At 45.2% G+C, this 18,467-nt stretch overlaps 1 protein-coding gene across 1 annotated transcript in view; it reads right to left on the bottom strand.

The window, feature by feature from the left end:
• LOC141105916 (arsenite methyltransferase-like) overlaps positions 1-18,467 on the bottom strand; it is a 70,820-nt gene that overhangs the window by 43,271 nt on the left and 9,082 nt on the right. The window contains exons 5-7 of the mRNA XM_073596124.1: positions 17,118-17,254; positions 3,998-4,067; positions 1,934-2,015 (exon numbers count right to left, since the gene is read on the bottom strand). Of these exons, the coding sequence (XP_073452225.1) occupies positions 1,934-2,015; positions 3,998-4,067; positions 17,118-17,254 (289 nt within the window). The remainder of the gene's footprint in view (positions 1-1,933; positions 2,016-3,997; positions 4,068-17,117; positions 17,255-18,467) is intronic.

Genomic DNA, 18,467 nt, shown 5'->3' with positions numbered 1-18,467 from the left:
TCTTTCATGTTCTATCTTAGCTGTCCTAATTGCACCTTTACATACCCTGTTGCATTCTTTATAAAGTCTGAATGCTGAGGATGATCCCTCAACCTTGTATTTTTTGAAGGCCTTCTCCTTTGCTTTTATATGCATTTTTACATTGGAGTTAAGCCATCCAGGACTTTTGTTCGCTCTTTTAAATTTATTACCCAATGGGATACATTGGCTAATGCCCTTATTTAATATGCTCTTAAAGCAAACCCATCTCTCCTCCCGTATTCTTTGTTTCTAATATTTTATCCCAGTTTATGCCTTTTAGCAAGGTTTGTAGTTTAGGGAAGTTGGCTCTTTTGAAATTCAGTGTCTTTGTATTCCCTTTATGTTTCCTATTTGTGTGATTTATACTGAAACTAATTGACCTGTGATCGCTGTTATCTAAATTGCCCCGCATTTCCACATCCATGATCAGGTCCGTATTGTTGGTAATCAGTAGATCCAGTAATGTTTTATTTCTAGTTGGTGCGTCTACCATCTGACCCATAAAATTGTCCTGCAAGACATTGAGGAACTGGCGAGCCTTAAATGAATGCGCGGTTCCCTCCGCCCAATCTATGTCTGGATAATTAAAATCCCCCATTATGATAACACTTCCCATCCTTGCTGCTACTCCAATTTGTGATAGGAGATCCGTCTCCACTTCCTCCCTCACCTATAATCTTTTATAAATGTCTCTAAAATATACATGTAAAGAAGATCAAGTTAAAGGGGGAAGTTCTGCTTTATGTATTCTCTCCTCTACTACATTTGGCACATACTACATTTGATCATTTTTTTTGTGGGGAGTGGGTACTTAGTTTTGATAGGTACCCGCTCCCACTTGTGCTCGGATCACCTAGGCGATCCAAGAGGAAGTTCAGCCCCACCCCCTCTTTGCCTGCAGTCTTCTGGGACATGTCACAGGTTCCAGAAGGCTGCGGGACCATTCACAAAGCGCAGCACAGATCGTGCATGCGCAATGGGAAGCTGTGAAGCCACAAGGAGTCACAGCCAGTTTGCCACAGTAAACATGCAACTGGGACCCAAAGACCAGCGGAGAACCAGCCCTGGGGAGGATGGCACTGCATCAGTGGACAGGTAAGTGTCCACTTTTATTAAAAGTCAGTAGCTACAGTATTTGTAGCGGCTGACTTCTTTTTTTTTTTTCTTTCTAGGGTGAAGATTCTGTTTAATTGAAACAACTGTATCAATATGTTTTGAATATCAAACTCCAGTTAAGAACTACAGGAAGTATGTACTTACCCCTTCAGTAAGCAAAGCAAATAAAGCACAATATTACATTTTTCTAAAGTGTCTGAAAATCTAGTTCAAAATACAACTCCAGTGCTCCTTTTCGTGTCCAGTAATCTTCAAAAGACGCTGAACTGTAGGAGAGTTTTCCTTCTTATATGTCACCCTGCTGCCAAGACTAAATTTCCTAGTACACCATGGCATTGATGTGCTTATAGGTCAAGATTATATCAATCAGCCAGGTGGGTGAGCCTGAGGATGTTGGGTCTCGATTGAAGAACCCTTCTGAACCCAGTCCAGCTTGGGTTGTGCTTCCTAAGATTAATATGCTCTGTACCAGAAAGCTGTATGTTGGCAGCAATACTTTACTAGTGTCAGGGAAGCAGGGAAGAGACTCTTTCTGTAAATTTATGGATGCGTTACCCTCTACAAGAAGCATGTAAAACACAGGAAAAATGTAGAAATAATACATTTGACAATATTTCTATGTACAGTGTTTTTCATGTGTGCTGGGTTTCTGCTTTATGTATTAATCAAGGGTGCTAGGCTGAGAACTGATGAAAATAGCTTCTTTAAAGGTAATATCCCAGATTTTTTAGCTCATCGTGCAGAAATCATATTTGACAATATAATAATGAATACACCATTGGTATGGTGCACTTACCCCATAGAACTTTGTTTTGCTTTAATTCACTGGGAATTTGCTTGTCAGAGTAGACATCACTAAAGTACATCTCTCCACCATCCTGTAAAACACAACGTTTTTTAAATGCTGTGTCATTGAGGACTGCAGATAAAATGAGAAATATTCCCTCTGTTTGGGATATGATAGACTATCTTAAGGTAGAATATTCTTCATCCAAAATGATAGTAATTTTTTTGTTTATTTTTAGCATACCGAGACTACAGCATTCCAGATTATTGGAAATGTCCACAATAGAAGGGCCAAAATAATTCACTCCCTTGTTATCTCTCGCCTCCACTATTGCAACTCCTTCCTCAGTGGTGTACCTCTACACAGGCTATTCCCCTTCAGTCTATCACAAACACTGCTGCCAGACTTCTTCACCATACCTACTGCTCTGTGGCTTCCAGTCTTCTCTCTGCCAATCCTTCCACTGGCTTCTAAGAAGCTCACTCAATAAATAAAATTCAAAATATTAACAACATACAAAGCCATCCACAACTCTACTCCCAGCTAAATCACCAAACTCAGCTCAAAATCAAAACTGTCCTTTTTGCTCCTCCCAAGACCTCCTGCTCTCTCATTTCGTCCCATGCACATCTCCATGACCTTTCCAAAGCCTTTCCCATCCTCTGAAACGCCCTACCCCAACCTGTATTATTTCAGCCCTAACAAAATGCATTGATAATAAAAAATAACTGTTCTAACAGATTCAAAAGGTATGGGCAAGTGAAATTTTACACCTACCTCAACTTTTCCTGCCTCTCTCATATTCCAATCCAAGGCCTGGTATTGGTTAAAATAACAATAAAAGTGTAGCAGAAAAAATCATAACTACTGCGCCCTCCTTTTGAAATGCTAGTTGCTTGTCTGACATGTTAACTCTCTGGGTTTATTAATTTGAGTAAGCAACCATAACCTAGTTAGCACCCAGTCAATTCAAAGTTCCCTATTTGCATCTTTGTTCCCAGTCAGTAAATCAAAATGTTTTGAAGCCAATGGACCACCATGGCAGTAGAAGAGGTCAGCAGAGGCAGAATACACAGAAGAACATTTATTAAGCAAATTGGCAACAAATTTGGGCTAGGTTCACACTAGTGCAGCTGCCACTTGATCCAATTTTTAGTGTCAGTCTCAGGCCAGGGTTGTGGAGAAGAGGTCCTTGTCGTCATCAACCTGGGGAAAAGATTCTTTCCCAGGAAGGGGTTCCGCCCATGTTAAGGGCCTGATTTGGATAATGGAGAAACCCAATCACCTTTTTTTTCAGAATCGCTGAGTGACAACTGAATGAGCAGGACAGGAATGAGTCACTCATTGTTAGGATGCCTGCGAGGCCAGCTCCCTAACAACCTACACAAAACCCTGCCAAAAATGTACTAAAAACGCCGTTTACATGTGTTTTTAGTGCCTTTTTCATCAAAGTCTATAGGGCCAAATTCGTGCTGTAACAGCACCAAAGAAGCAACTGTATGTATCTTTTCCGAAAACATGGAAAATGTGATTATAACTGCTGTGCAATGCTGTGCGACAGCAGTCACCTCTGAAATCACACTAGTGTGAACGGGGCTTCAGGCTGCTTGTTATCAGGCTTTGGTATAAAATAAGAGTTTTCTTTTTTCTTCGGCCTGCGGGTTGAGCAAAAGAAACTGACAGATTTCTGCATCCACACAAGTGATAATGAAGCGCTGTGTAAATTAAATGTGACAGACTTGCAGAGTTCTGCATCAGATTAACTACGGGAGATGAGACAAATTTCCATCAAGATGCCACAGATTTTTACTCAAAACAGACAAAAAAATAAAAAGTGGTAAGGGGCAGGTTCATTCTGTCACAGAGCTATTTTATTAAAGCTGATGGAGAATTGAAAGCAGTATAATAAATTTGTTTCAGATCTGTCCCCATGCTTCTGGCATCGCCTAGTCGTGCGACAGAATTGATAAAATGTTCATCACACCATCTTTTTTCATCATCAGTTTCCTATAAAAGAAAAATATAATGCTTTTTGATCATTTTTATTAAATATTTACACACATACTATGTTACCTTTAGCACTCGATAAGCTTCTCTTAGTACAGCATTCTTATCCGGAGAGAGGTTTATGACACAGTTGGATCTGTCATAAAGCAAACATATATCTGTAAGACTATCAGGACAGAAATCCCCTCATTAGCATACAAGGCAGGATCCAAATCTTGAGATCTTTAACCCTTTGTTAGAACAGACAGACAGTGTTCAAATCTAGTTTACAACTGATAATAAGATAATAAGATCTGTCAGCACAGGCTTAAAGAATGACTAAACATTCAGCAATTACAGTAAGGCGCCTTTCACATGGACGGCTATTCTGCCGCAGTTAAAAGCATGTTTTTTTTTCCTGTGGAGTTCAAGACTCCAGGCACTGCGATCAGCTGCATTTGCACAGTGCGATTAGCTGCAGTCGCGTTTGGCTGCGGTTTGCCATTTCCATGGCAACCCGACAGGGTGCCGACTCGCACTGTTTGGTATTAATCTTGAGGGGGAACTCCACGACAAATTTTAAATAAAAAAATGGCATGGGTTCCCCCCCAGGGGCATACCAGGCCCTTCGGTCTGGTATGGATTTTAAGAGGAACCCCTACGCCAAAAAAACAGCGTGGGGTCCCCCCCAAAATCCATACCAGACCCTTATAAGAGCACGCAGCCCAGTCGGTCAGGAAAGGGGGTGGGGACGGGCGAGCACCCCCCCCTTCCTGAGCCGTACCAGGCCGCATGCCCTCAACATGGGGGGGTGGGTGCTTTGGGGGAGGGGGCACCCTGCGGCCCCCCCACCCCAAAGCACCTTGTCCCCATGTTGATGAGGACAAGGGCCTCTTCCCGACAACCCTGGCCCTTGGTTGTCGGGGTCTGCGGGCGGAGGGCTTATCGGAATCCGGGTAGCCTCCTTTAATAAGGGGGCCCCCAGATCCCGGCCCCCCACCCTATGTGAATGAGTATGGGGTAAATGGTACCCCTACCCATTCACCTAGGGAAAAAGTGTCAATAAAAAAAAACACTACACAGATTTTTAAAGTAATTTATTAGACAGCTCCGGTGACCACGCCCCCTAAAACGTCACAGTCCCAGCATGCCCAGGGACTGTGACGGCATAGGGGGGCGGGGTCACCGCCTATATAAGTCAGAGCGGAGCGCCCAGAGTGCATTCCAGCGGGAGAGAGCGTCGTGTCAACATCAGAAGAAGAGAAGAGGGAAGAAGGCAGAAGGCATCAGACCGGGCTCCAGGCAGAAGGCATCAGACCGGGCTCCTCCGCTATAGCAAAAGAGCGGCAAAAGAGCAGAAGATAGCAGAGGAACCCGGCAGAAGACCCGGAGAAGAACCGGAGAGACCCCGAAGTCGGAAGAGGACCCCCGAAGCCGGAAGAAGATCCCCGGAGCTGTCTAATAAATTACTTTAAAAATCTGTGTAGTGTTTTTTTTTATTGACACTTTTTCCCTAGGTGAATGGGTAGGGGTACCATGTACCCCATACTCATTCACATAGGATGGGGGGCCGGGATCTGGGGGCCCCCTTATTAAAGGGGGCTCCCGAATTCCGATAAGCCCTCTGCCCGCAGACCCCGACAACCAACGGCCAGGGTTGTCGGGAAGAGGCCATTGTCCTCATCAACATGGGGACAAGGTGCTTTGGGGTGGGGGGGCGCAGGGCGCCCCCTCCTCCAAAGCACCCACCCCCCCATGTTGAGGGCATGCGGCCTGGTACGGCTCAGGAGGGGGGGGGGCGCTCGCCCGTCCCCACCCCCTTTCCTGACTGACCGGGCTGCGTCTGATATGGATATTGGGGGGGGGCCCACGCCGTTTTTTCGGCGTAGGGGTTCCTCTTAAAATCCATACCAGACCGAAGGGCCTGGTATGCCCCTGGGGGGGAACCCACGCCATTTTTTTATTTAAAATTTGGCGTGGAGTTCCCCCTCAAGATTCATACCAAACAGTGCCGGGCATTGGCGGGGATCCGAGCAGCTCGGCGCTGTTATCCGCAGCTGACACAGTGCACTGCGATTACCTGCGGTTATGTGCGGATAGCTGTGCTAAATCGCTCCTGGACGCAGTCAATTCTATTTTTTCTATCCGCACAGAACCGCATGTATCTAATTCGCAGCTAAACGCAGTGTGTGAATGGGGACATAGGAAAGCATTGTGTGCTTTTAGCTGCGGTAGTAGAAAATCCGCAGCCAAAAGCACCATTCTATCCGTCCGTGTGAAAGGGGCCTAAAACCTTGATTTGAGAGCGTTTTGCAAGACAAGCAAAATGTTTAAAGAAATTTTGACTTGATATACAAGTAGCATCATGTCACAACTGGGTATAAAAGAGAAGAGAGGCACATCTAAGTGTAGCAATATGGTTACCTTTTGGCTAAGATCAAGTGTAGTATCTGTTCTCCCATCCCACGAGTTTATGTGCACAGCTCTGCGCAGGTTTGGTCTTGGGGAAATGTTTTGTTCGTATGTGGATAAAATGTACACTGACATTTCTAGTTTGGTGCTGGTAAATGGCTGGAAAACTGACCCCTTTCCAATTTTGTCTGGGGTCAGACAAGGCTGCCCTCTCTCACCTCTGCTTTTTGTTTGTTGTATAAAGCTCTTCGCCCGAAGCATCAGACGGAACCCAGAGATCAGAGGGATCACCGCACCAGGACCGGACAGACAGGAGGTCAAGTGCTCACTCTACATGGATGACGTGACGGTGTTCTGTGCTGATCGGCGCTCCATCGACACACTCGCCCAGACCTGTGAGGACTTCGGCCAAGCTTCAGGGGCAAAGGACAACTGCGGGAAGTCAGAAGTCATGCTCTTCGGAAAGTGGTTCCTGCCTTCTTCTGCACCCATTCCTTTCAGCATCAAGACGGACTTCATCAAAATCCTTGGGGTCTGGTTTGGAGCTGAGGGCGCAGCCCTGAAGTCCTGGGAGGAAAGACTGTCAAAGATGCGACAGAAGTTTGGACTTTGGAGCCTCAGAGAACTCACCATCGAAGGCAAAACACTGGTACTCCGCAGCGAGATCCTCCCTGTGTTGCAGTACCTCGCCCAGGCCTGGCCTCCCCGGGTTAAACACCTGCAAGGCCATCACCAGGGCGGTGTTTCACTTCACCTGGAGCTCCAAAATGGACAGAGTGAAGCGGGTGGTTATGTTCAAGGAACCCCTCAAGGGCAGTAAGGGCATGCCCAAAATCGCCACCCTACTGAGGGTGTGCTTTGCTTGTAACTGCATCCGCAGGACATTGGTTGACAGAACTGTGGACTCTGGTGATAACTCCATGTCCCGTTTTTTCCTCCTGCCTCTTTGGAGGACCCTTGGATGGGACAAATGGGACAGCTCCAGCCCCTACAACTGGGACACCTCTTGGTACTACTTGGACACCTTCAAGTTTATTAAGGAGCTGGGGCTACATGGAGTGAAGCCCGACTTGTGGAAGCCAAAAACTATCCACAAGTTGATTAGAGCATCGGACATTGTTGAGACTGTTCCAGGCCTCCCTTCAGCCACTTGTAAAGTGGTCTGGAGGAATGTTTCTTCAAAGAGACTCACCAACAGGCACAAAGATCTGGCATGGATGGCAATCCAAGGGGGGTTGCCACTCAGGACATTCATGCATGCCAGAAACCTGTGCAGATACAGGCACTGCCCCTTTTGCATCATCCAGGAGGAAACTGCGCTGCATGTTTTCTGGGAGTGCCCCTTTGCACGGGACCTGTTGAGGGCCTTGGAACCTGAACTCAAAGACTTTGTACCACAGACTGCTATCACACACTTTGGTGTGTTGAACGGTCTCTTCTGTGGAACTCATTCACAGGAGGTCATTGACGGTGCCTGGCGGGTGCTGTGTTGCTTTAAGGACGCTTTATGGTGCGCCAGAAAGCGCCTCATCCACCAGCGGGAGAGGATGTCCATCGAGGACTGTCACAGACTGGTCCACAGTCTGCTCAGAGACTACCACTTGCTGGACATCAAGGAGGAAGAGGAGGTCTGAAGATTCCCCCCCCCTCCCCCGTGTATCCTTTGGCAGTTCAAATAAAGCTTCGGGTCTGTGAACTCTTTTCTCCCTCCCCTACCCCACCTTCTCCACCCTCCCAGCACACCCGTTGCCCATTTGAATGTTATTAGACTGTATGACCTTACTTTTGTGACGTTTTTGAAATAATGCTTTCAGGGTAATGCGGCGTCATGCATGATGTGATGTTTCGGGGTATTATTACTCTGCACAACACATTAGGCATCATACCGCAGGATGAATGTAATTTATTTGTATGCTTGTCAATGTATTGTTATGTTATAGTGTATTTATGCGCTGCGTCGCAGTACAGATTGGAATGTACCCTGTTTAAGTACTTGTTTTTTTGTATATTTTCTTGCAAAATAAAGTATACATTTTCAATCAAAAAATCTGTTCTCCCATCTTCCTATCTCCCTCACTGTTTTTATTAATCCCCATGTTTGTCACTTTTTTGTATTTTTTTGTCAGTAGTGTATACACGTTTTGTCACTGTGTGGCGAGTAGGGTGTGGGTCCTCGGGCCTACTCTGAAATTCTTGGGAGGGGGTGGACATAGGCCTTTTGGCTTGGTTCACCCTCTCCTTTGGGGGTCTCCCTTCGGGGGAGCCCCACCTGTACTTGGGTAGGTCTGTTTCGGCAGACCTTCCAGTAAACGGGGGCCCGCCTGGTTTCGGTCAGATGGACCCATTGTATAAGTACCTTAGTCCCTGTCTGGAGCCTAACGCCCAGGGGATCAGGGTAAGGTCTTTCCCTAGTGGAGGACCCTGAACACCCGTTGCACATTTTTGTGTTTCACTCTCTATGTGTGGGCACTTTTTTTTGGCAGTGGGTGGAAGTTTTTGAGGTGTGTTTGCACGCCACTGGCTTTTCAATTAAAAAAAAAAATCTGTTCTTATCAGTTTCCAGAAGAGACGCTGTGCTACTCTCGTTTGGGAGGGCCAGCAATTCCAATGGTGTTATAGTGCCTGGAAGGGCAGGTTTTCAGCAGGGACTATGCCGAGTTGCCTGACAGACAGACTGGGGACCGGCCAATGGTTGAGTCTGAGCCATCTGGAAGGGTGCTCCTGGTGAGAATGGGTGCTGCATCTGGGTCTGGCCGGAGGGTCGGGTCCCTGTCCTTCTGGCCTAGATTGTGGTAGCTCTAGCTACGGACAGTTATTCAGGAGAGAACACTTACTCCCCTCTAATGAGGGGGGGGGGGGAGTGGTTAGTATTTCCCGAATGTAATTAGGAAGGAGTGATGAGAGCGATGGTGGAGCCTGATGGTAAAGGGCTCTCACCAAGCTCCCTGAACTTCATGCCTTTCTGCCTTGAGTGGGGGCTGCTGTGGTCTGGGTCGTTGGTCAGGGTTGGTCTTGAAAGCCTATGGAGTATGTGTCCCTGGAGTGGCAGTCCAGGGGTGCCATAAAATCACTGTGAGTGACAGTCACTTTGATTTGAGGCACCACGGTGACTGCACCATAGAACACGCTTTTTTAGCACCTGCCTCTTGGGCCGGGCCTTTTGGCTGGGACCAGAGGAATTTTTTATTCCTGGCTGGAGGGCCTGGTCATTGTTTTACACAATGGCCACCTTTTTCACTCTCCTCTTCACTATCCCTTCCCCACTTTATTTCATTTATTTGAGCCTATGTTTGTCACTTTTTGTATTTTTATGTTTGTACACGGTTTGTTGCACTGTGTGATGAGTAGGGATGCAGGTCCTCGGGCCAGCCCTGAAAGTCTTGGGAAGGGGTGGACATGGCCTTTTGGCTTAGTTCGCCCTCTCTCATGGGGTCTCCCTTCGGGGGAGCCTCACCTAGTACTTGAGTGGGTCTGTTTCAGCAGGCCCTCCAGAGAACGGGGTCTGTCTGGTTTCGGCCAGATGGACCATTGTAAGTACCTATGTCCCCGTCTGGAGCCTAACGCCCCGGGGGATTCATGGAAAGGCACTTTAGTGTACCCGTCTGCTCTTTTTTGTGTTTCACTCTTTATGTGTGAGCACATTTTTTTGGCACCGGGTGAAGTTTTTTGGGTGTGTTATGCACACCATAGGCTTTCAATAAAAAAAAATAAAAAAATATATGGTTACATTTAATGAAGTACAACATATTGCATCACTTAGAGGTGCATCATTTCTCTTTTATACTCTGTAGCTCCTGTTGGATTTTGCTTTTAATCCCCTTTGCGGAGGCTTCCATTTATGGATGCACTTTTTTTTGGTTACACAACCTGGTCACATTGCTATAATCTTTTTATATGGACTACAAACTGAAGGACCTATGAATAAATGGTTGTGGAACAAATCATTTGAGTTTCCATTATTTCTTATGGAGAAATTTGCTGTGATATACAAGTACTTTGGATTACAAGCATGTTTCTCGGACGAATTATGCTCGCAATCCAAGGTTTTACTATATCTCATTCTCTTTTAGCAGGGTCCACAATAAACAAACAATCTATAGAAGGGGTTGGCACCCCTGGTGTGCGTGACAGACATGGCCCATGTCTGCATTTATGACAGCACGCGAGCCGGGTTGTCAACTTTCCTTATTGCTGAAAGTACAATGGGTGAAATATCCAGTGTTTCCACGCTGTAACACAGAATCCACCCACTGCCACTGTCCATTGCTCTCAGCGCTAGTGGTTAGTTGCTTTGATCACCCAGTGTCTTTGCAACCAGTGACATGCTTACCTTGCCTCCATGCCCCAGCATTCAGAGCAGGACGACAGAACTTTCTCCCACAGACCTGCTCCGTCCCAGTGCCCCACCACCCAATTTCTACCTGTCCTGCACTGAGAAGGAACAGACCCTGATGTAAGGTGGGGATGGAATGCTGGGGAACCTGATTTAATGTGGGGGGACTCGAGACTCTGATTTAATGTAGGAAAGACTCTGGGGACCCTGATTTAAGATGGGGGAACTCTGGGCGCCCTGATTTATGTGGAGGGTCTCTTGGGACCCTAATGTGAGGGGGGAAATGTGGGGCCCCTGATTTAATGGGGGGGGCTTTGGGAACCCTGATGTAAGTGTGGAGAGCTTCTGGGACCCTAATGTAAGGGGGGAACTCTAGGGACCCTAATGTAATTGTGGATGACCTATAGGCAGTGTTAATTTCGTCGACTAAAACATTTTAGTGGACTAACTTAATACCATTTTAGTCGACTAAAACTAAAACAACTGAGGCGACTAAAATGGGACTAAAACTAAAATGCCATTTTAGTCAAATAACTAAAACTAAATTGAAATTTGACATCAAAATGAACACTGGTCATGCATGTTCATACCTCAATACCATAAATAGTAACATATTCGGTTTTTCACTCCAGCAGTATATAATGAGTTTGGAAATTGTAAAGAAATGCTTAAATAATGCATTACACTTTAACCTATTTTAGTCAACTAAAATGTCCTGGAGATTTAGTCGACTAAATACGACTAAATCTAAAACAATTGCAGAAGACTAAAATTGGACTAAAACTAAAACTAAATCGAAATTTGCTGCCAAAATTAACACTGCCCATAGGGACCCTGATTTAAAGGAGGGGCTCTGGTGACTCTGATGTAAGGGTGTGCAGTCTCTGGGTATTTTAATGTAAGGGGGGAACTTTGGGGACCCTGATATAATGGTAGGGGGGACACTGGGGACCTTGTTGTTGTAAGGGGGTGGTGAACTCTGGGGACCCTGAAGCAAGTGTGGTAGGTCTATGGGGAGGAGGTGACCCTGATGAAAGGGGGGGGGGACTCTGGGGATCCTGAAATAAGGGTGTGGAGTCTCTGGAGATTCTAATGTAAGGGGTAAATCTAGGGACTCTGATATAATGGCGGGACTCTGGGGACCCTGATGTATTGGGGGAGCACTATGGTGACCCTGATGTAAGGGGATGGGGACTCTGTGGACCCTGTTGTATGGGGTGGGGGGCTCTGGGGACCCTGATGTAAAGGGGGGCTCCGGGAACCCTGATGTAAGGGTAAACTCTAGGAATCCTGATGTAATGGGGACACTCTAGGGACCCTGATGTAAGATGGAGCGTGGACTATGGGGACCCTGAAAGGGGGGGGGTTCTGTCTAGTTAGTGTTTTCTAAAAGTAGTAGTTAGTGAGGGTGCAGGAATTGGGGACTGATCTGACGCGTGAAGGCGCTAGAATTTGGGCTGATCTGAGGTATGAATGTGCAGAAACTGGGGTGATGAGAGGTGTGAAGGTGCAGAAATTGAGGTGATCTGAGGTGTGAAGGTGGAGAAATTGTGGCTGATCTGACATGTGAAGGTTCATGCACTGGGACTTATCTTAGATGTGAATGTGCAGGAATTGGAGTGATCAGAGATCTAATGGTACAGGAATTGCGACTGATCTGGGGTGTGAAAGTACAGGAATTGGGGGTAATTTGAGGTATAAAAGTGCAGGAATTGGGGTGATCTGAGCTGTGATGTTGCAGAAATTGGAGTGATCTGAGGTATGATGGTGCAGGAATTATTGGGCTGATCTAAGGTGCGAAGGTGCAGGATTTGCAGTAATTTAAAGGTGTGATGATGCAGGGATTGGGGATTTGAGGTGTAATGGTGCAGGATTTGGGGTGATCTGAGGTGTGATGAGGCAGGAATTGGGCTATTCTGAGGTGTGAAGGTGCAAGCATTTTGGGCCTGATCTGAGAGAACTTTATTATGATGACTGCTATCACCTCACACTTTATTTCCAACTGTATATTTATCAGAACTCCTTGGCTGGCATATTAATTTTAACCTTACTGTACTTACCTTGTAGCACATGTCTTCTGGAACAAGGGTAAGTTACCACTGACCCCCTGATGAAGTCACGTGACCGTGATGAACACGCGTCAGGACGTTGGGCATCGGAAGCTACGTCGGCGAGCTTGCTGCACGTTTTGTTTTGCTTTTACATACTATTTTAAATATGAGTACTTTGACAATGTTTGCTGTTTCCAATATATAATTTTAAAAACTACATTCGAGCATCCCCCCTGTTCAACCTTTTACACCTCCCCACGCCCATTAATGAGGCTTACTGAACCAGCCACTTCTGGAAAGAGGGATACTGGTTGCATAGGTGGACATACACAAGCAGATCCGGAAACACCAGATTGAGAGGTCACTGGACACAGATCCATAGGGAACACATCTGTTACCCACAAAGATACACTTATATGCTGTTACCTTACAGCAGTAAGGTAAGGGGACACCCATATATCACTTCTCGCACTAAAGACAGGAAGTCACCAGTCATCTGCACTTTATTCAAAAGAGTTATCACCAGTTTTTTTTTTTTTTCCAGCACTTTATATTGTATACACTATGTATTGCACCAAAGATAAAAAGTCACCATTTATCCTGCACTTTATATAAGCAAAGGTTATCACCTATATGCCAGCAGTTTAGTTTGCTTGTTTGCACTATATACAAAGAATACTCCGCATGCATACAGTTTTTTTGTGTATTGACTTTTTGGGATCTTTTGAGACCATTATTGCTTTTACCTAAGAAGAAAAAGGACATTATATGTTATTACACTTTACTGTATGCCATTAGATGTCCATCAGTAATCAGGGATGCCTGTTGTTGACTTGTTACAGGAATCCTCTTTTTAATTTATCAGTATTGGTACCTTTGCACTCTGTCACTTTATTTGGGATTCGTCTAGTTTATCACATTATATGCACTATTGTATTTTTATATTGATTACAGCGCAGCACTATCTTCTATTTTAAGTTACCACTTACTTTTCCACTTACCATTGATCTTTGAAAGCTCAATATTAATTTCCCACTATTAGGCCTCTTTACACTTGCGATTGAGGGGCAGTAAAAACCTGCAGTGAAGCTGCCTTTTTCCACCCCTCAACGGCTACCCCATGTTGTGCTTGGCGGCCAGTACTGCCCGCTGAGCGCAACCCATTCAAGTGAATGGGACTGCACTGCAACTGTGCATAATGTGTACGGCTGTCTGGTAATTATAGAGTTAAAACAAAGGATGAGGAGGCGCTACATTGCCTCCTCAACGCCTGTCTACTGCTGTTTGAAGATCGATCTGAATATCGCGTTCCAAATAGCAAAGCAAGCCTAAACCTAGTCAAGTCGTTTACAGCATTTGCTTTATAAAAATTCCTTTTTTTGATTGAGAGTGTGAAGTTTTTTTTTTTTTTTCTATGTAGCTGGCACTCTCAATTTCTGTGAAAATATTTTTCGGCACAGTAAGCTCAAAGGGTTGCCTACCCCGATCTATAGTAAAACCAGCCAAAACATCATTGAATGAATACCCTTTGAATCGTTTATTTCCTGTGATCATGTGACTCTTATTCCACTGTGTAAGGCCCCTTTCACACTGGGGCGGTTTGCAGGCGTTATTGCGCTAAAAATACCGCCTGCAAACCGCCCCAAAACAGCCTCCGCTGTTTGTTCAGTGTGAAAGCCCGAGGGCTTTCACACTGAAGCGGTGCGCTGGCAGGAGAAGAAAAAAACGTCACCGCTCCTAAACCGCTCCTGCCCATTGAAATCAATGGGACAGCGCGGCTATACCGCGGCAATACCGCGGCTATAGCCATGCTATACGAGTGGTTTTAACCCTTTTTCGGCCACCAGCGGGGGGTTAAAACCGCACTGCTAGCGGCCGAATACCGCGGTAAAACAGCGCTAAAAATAGCGCTGTTTTACCGCCGACGCCCCCTACCGCCCCAGTGTGAAAGCAGCCTTAGTAAAGGGAAGTGGACAGTGCACCATTGCAGTGGATCACGTATGCTACCCAACTGCTGTACACCGCGATGATAGAGAGGTTCAGTGGATGAGACACTGTCAATCTAATGCTCTGGCCTGCTCTGCGATGTCATCATCAAAGAAAGCGGCACACAGAGAAAATGTTACCTTAATGTAGAGATCCAGAGCAAGTTACATACTGTTATTAAGGCTGTGTTCACACCTATGCGAATTGGATGCGGTTTCCCCGCATCCAATTTGCATAGCAGGAGAATGTGACTGGCTCTCTATGGATCCAGTTCACATATCTCCGCAGCAGGTCCAGTGCGTTTTGCAGGAAAAATGTGTGCCTTTTTTGGTCCGTTTCACGTTCAAATTGAGCTCAAAATTCGGGATGAAATCGGACCTGAAACAGTGAACCAGGACGCAACGGACCCCTGCTGTGCAACGGATCCATCTAAGGTGTGAACCCAGCCTAAAGCCTTATACACACGATCGGATTGTTGGCCAACAGAGCGTCAGACTTTTGTCCGAAGGGCGTGTGCCAGGAACTTGTCTTGCATAGTAGTAACTACGAGCGCCGAGCTCGTCTCCATCGACGCTCGTAGTTACTACACACTGCAGCATTGTTTTAAATGTAAGTTGATTGGACTTGTTTTATTAGATAAATATACCTTTTATATGGGATCACGCTATGTGCGTCTCTTTCCCCCTCACACTGTACATCTCTACTCTACCTGACGAACACTGAGGAGAGTGGCACAGGGACATATTCCAGTTTCCAGGCACGGGGACAGATTCCAGATTGGTGACACTCCTAGAGGCATACGAGCTCGGCGCTCGTGGATTGATGCCCACACTCACTTCATAAAGGTGAGTGCAACCTCCCCCCGTGTGTGTCTCGCCCCCCCCCCTCCGCTGTGGTCGTCGCAGGGTTATTTTACATGCTGTATACTTTTTATTCTTTATATTTTGCTTGGCATGTTCATCATTGTCACTACCTTATACACGGAACATCTACACCTGCGGGTCATTTGCAACACAGGCTGTACACCTTACAGCTGTAAGGTAAGCGGCTTGCAAACACGGAGGTGTCCTCACTGAAGATCCCCCTTCCCTTCACGATTGGAATTGTTTTGTGTCTCTCATCACGAGTTTTTGTTTTTTGGACTGGATGATAGAACTAATATTCATGTTTGTCCTAGGGATTTGTCACTTGTAGTTCACCAGGATTTGGCACGTTTTTGCTAATGGGGCACTAGCCCACATATATATATATATATTTTTTTTGCATTGTGTCATTATTCATCCTATTTGTGTTAGTATATGCATTTTTGCTTTGCTATATTCAAGCAGTCACTGTTTCACAATTACCTTTATATATTAGGCTTTGTCTGCCCGCAACATTATAGTCATGTCTACATTTACCTGCTCTGTGCAATGGTATTGCACAGAGCGGCCGCGAACCTCCTCTTCTTGGGTCCCCTGCTGGTGTTATGTCAGAATTTGTAATGGAAGTGACGTTCTGTGACCGTCATCTTGCTACACCCCACACTCGTCCACAGTAAGGATACAGTAAGAAGGCGGCAAGCGGACACCCTTGTTACACCCACCGAAGTTTTGCATTTCACACTTATCTTTTACAGTAAACAAAACTTATATAGTGAAATGCAGTATTTAAAAATCAATCTGACTGTTATGATGTTGAATTTTAAAAGCAGCGGCAAGCCTGCTAATCTGACAGAAAACCGCTGCTTTAAAAAATCAACATCAAAACAGCCTGAGGGCTTTCAAAATCCTTTATTTCACTATATAAGCTTTGTTTACTGTTAAAATGTGTACAATGCAAGACGTCGGTGGGTGTAACAACATGTTCGCTTGCCGCCTTCCCACTGTATCCTTACTGTGGACCAGTGCAGGGTGTAGCAAGATGACAGCGACGAAACGTGATTTCCGTTACAAATTCTGATGGGTCGCCTAATCTGACGAAACACCGACGCCCCTGGGCCCCCTCCTCTCTGTCCAAGCCCCCCTGCTACATACATTGACACAGACAGTGGGACTCGGCCCCGCCCCCTGCTCCCTCATCACTGGCTTTGATTGACAGCACTGGGAGCCAATGGCAAAGCCAGCAAGGAGGAGGGAGGAGGGATGCTGATGCCTAAACATTTTTTACCTTAATGCAAGGAATGCATTAAGGTAAAAAATGTTTAGGGTTAGGACCACTTTCATTATAAAACTATACTGGCCAACATTTTCATACAGTTTCCAGGGACATCTGGCTACAGGGTCAGTGAACCTAACCTAACCATCACACACTCAGACAACGATGAGCACCATATCCAATTCTGCATCATAGATGTTGTTTTCTACAAACAATGATACAGGGATACAATAATTTTATCAAGAGTGCACACCCTATAACATGGCAGATAAATGTAAATCATACTTACATTATAATATCATAGCTGTGGTCTTTTATGCCAGCACTTTTAAGATCTTCAATGTAGCCATTGACAAAGTTAATATTGGGCTCTTGGTAGCCAAATTTTTTCATATGATAATCAATGTACTTTCTGGAAACTTCCACCTAAAATAATGATAAAAGAATTAGTACATATGAATAAAATAGTGTTAAATTGTCATTAAAGCCAGACTATGAAAAACTCTCATTACATGTTATACTGCATAACAGTGTGCATACTCACAAAGTCACTAAAGCAGTCATTTTGTGTAGAGTCAAGCATACCTGGTTGATCCTGCCTTCAGCTTCCTTACCTAATCTCGGCTATATACATTTAGTGATGTTTATGATCTTATGTAGTGCCTCAATCAGATCTGATCCACAATTCAGAAGACACTGCAGAAGAATTGTTGTTTATCTGAGAGACTTGTCGGAGTTTGTTGATGGAATGCAGGCTGAGGTTTTCATTTTCATGTTAGAGACTTCACTGCTAATTCTGGTCGATGGGGTCTTTGAGCTGTGTGGAGACCTGAGGGTGAGGGCGTCAGCTCCTCTAAGCAATACAGACAAAGAGCAATTGACCTCTACAGTTTGAGATCATTGCTGTACGGTAAGAGACCTCATTGTCTTACAAGCACCTTGACCACTAGAGCACTTTCTTTATTTCTTTTTTTTTATGCACATGGATGGGCTTAATATGATTAATAATTGATTTTTGATTAAGCCTGGGTTTGCACTACCCGGGACTTCCACATGACCTTGAAATCGGACCTCATTCTTTACCAGAAGTCAATGCAAGTCGTACCAAAAGTAGTGCAGGGACCTGAAGTCGTACCGATTAGAACGGTTCCATTGCACAGAATGGGGTCTGACTTCTCAAGCGACAAGTGCTCCAATTGTCGCATCGGTGTGAATCGGGCCTAAGAGCGATATATAAAATAGTTTTTTAGTCATTTCATTATTTATTATACAGCAATTTGATTTAACATACTTTCACAATGTATATTTGCCAATTTTCACAGCTTTGATGAGCTTTTTTGTTATGAAATAGTGTTTATCACATGTTTATGTGTAGAAGTTCACTTTTTGAGTTAATGGTCATTTAAGGAGACAGGGCACTTTTTCTATTTTTTATATATTATTTTGGATCTGGTATTCAGGTTTGTTAGGGTGCAGCAGTCTTATGCCCCGTACACACGGTCGGACTTTGTTCGGACATTCCGACAACAAAATCCTAGGATTTTTTCCGACGGATGTTGGCTCAAACTTGTCTTGCATACACACGGTCACACAAAGTTGTCGGAAAATCCGATCGTTCTAAACGCGGTGACGTAAAACA

This window comes from Aquarana catesbeiana, linkage group LG08 (genome assembly GCF_042186555.1).
Source record: "Aquarana catesbeiana isolate 2022-GZ linkage group LG08, ASM4218655v1, whole genome shotgun sequence".
Classification (NCBI taxonomy): Eukaryota; Metazoa; Chordata; class Amphibia; order Anura; family Ranidae; genus Aquarana; species Aquarana catesbeiana.
The sequence above is the reverse complement of the archived record's forward strand: the minus strand, read 5'-3'. Positions and strand labels throughout refer to the sequence as shown.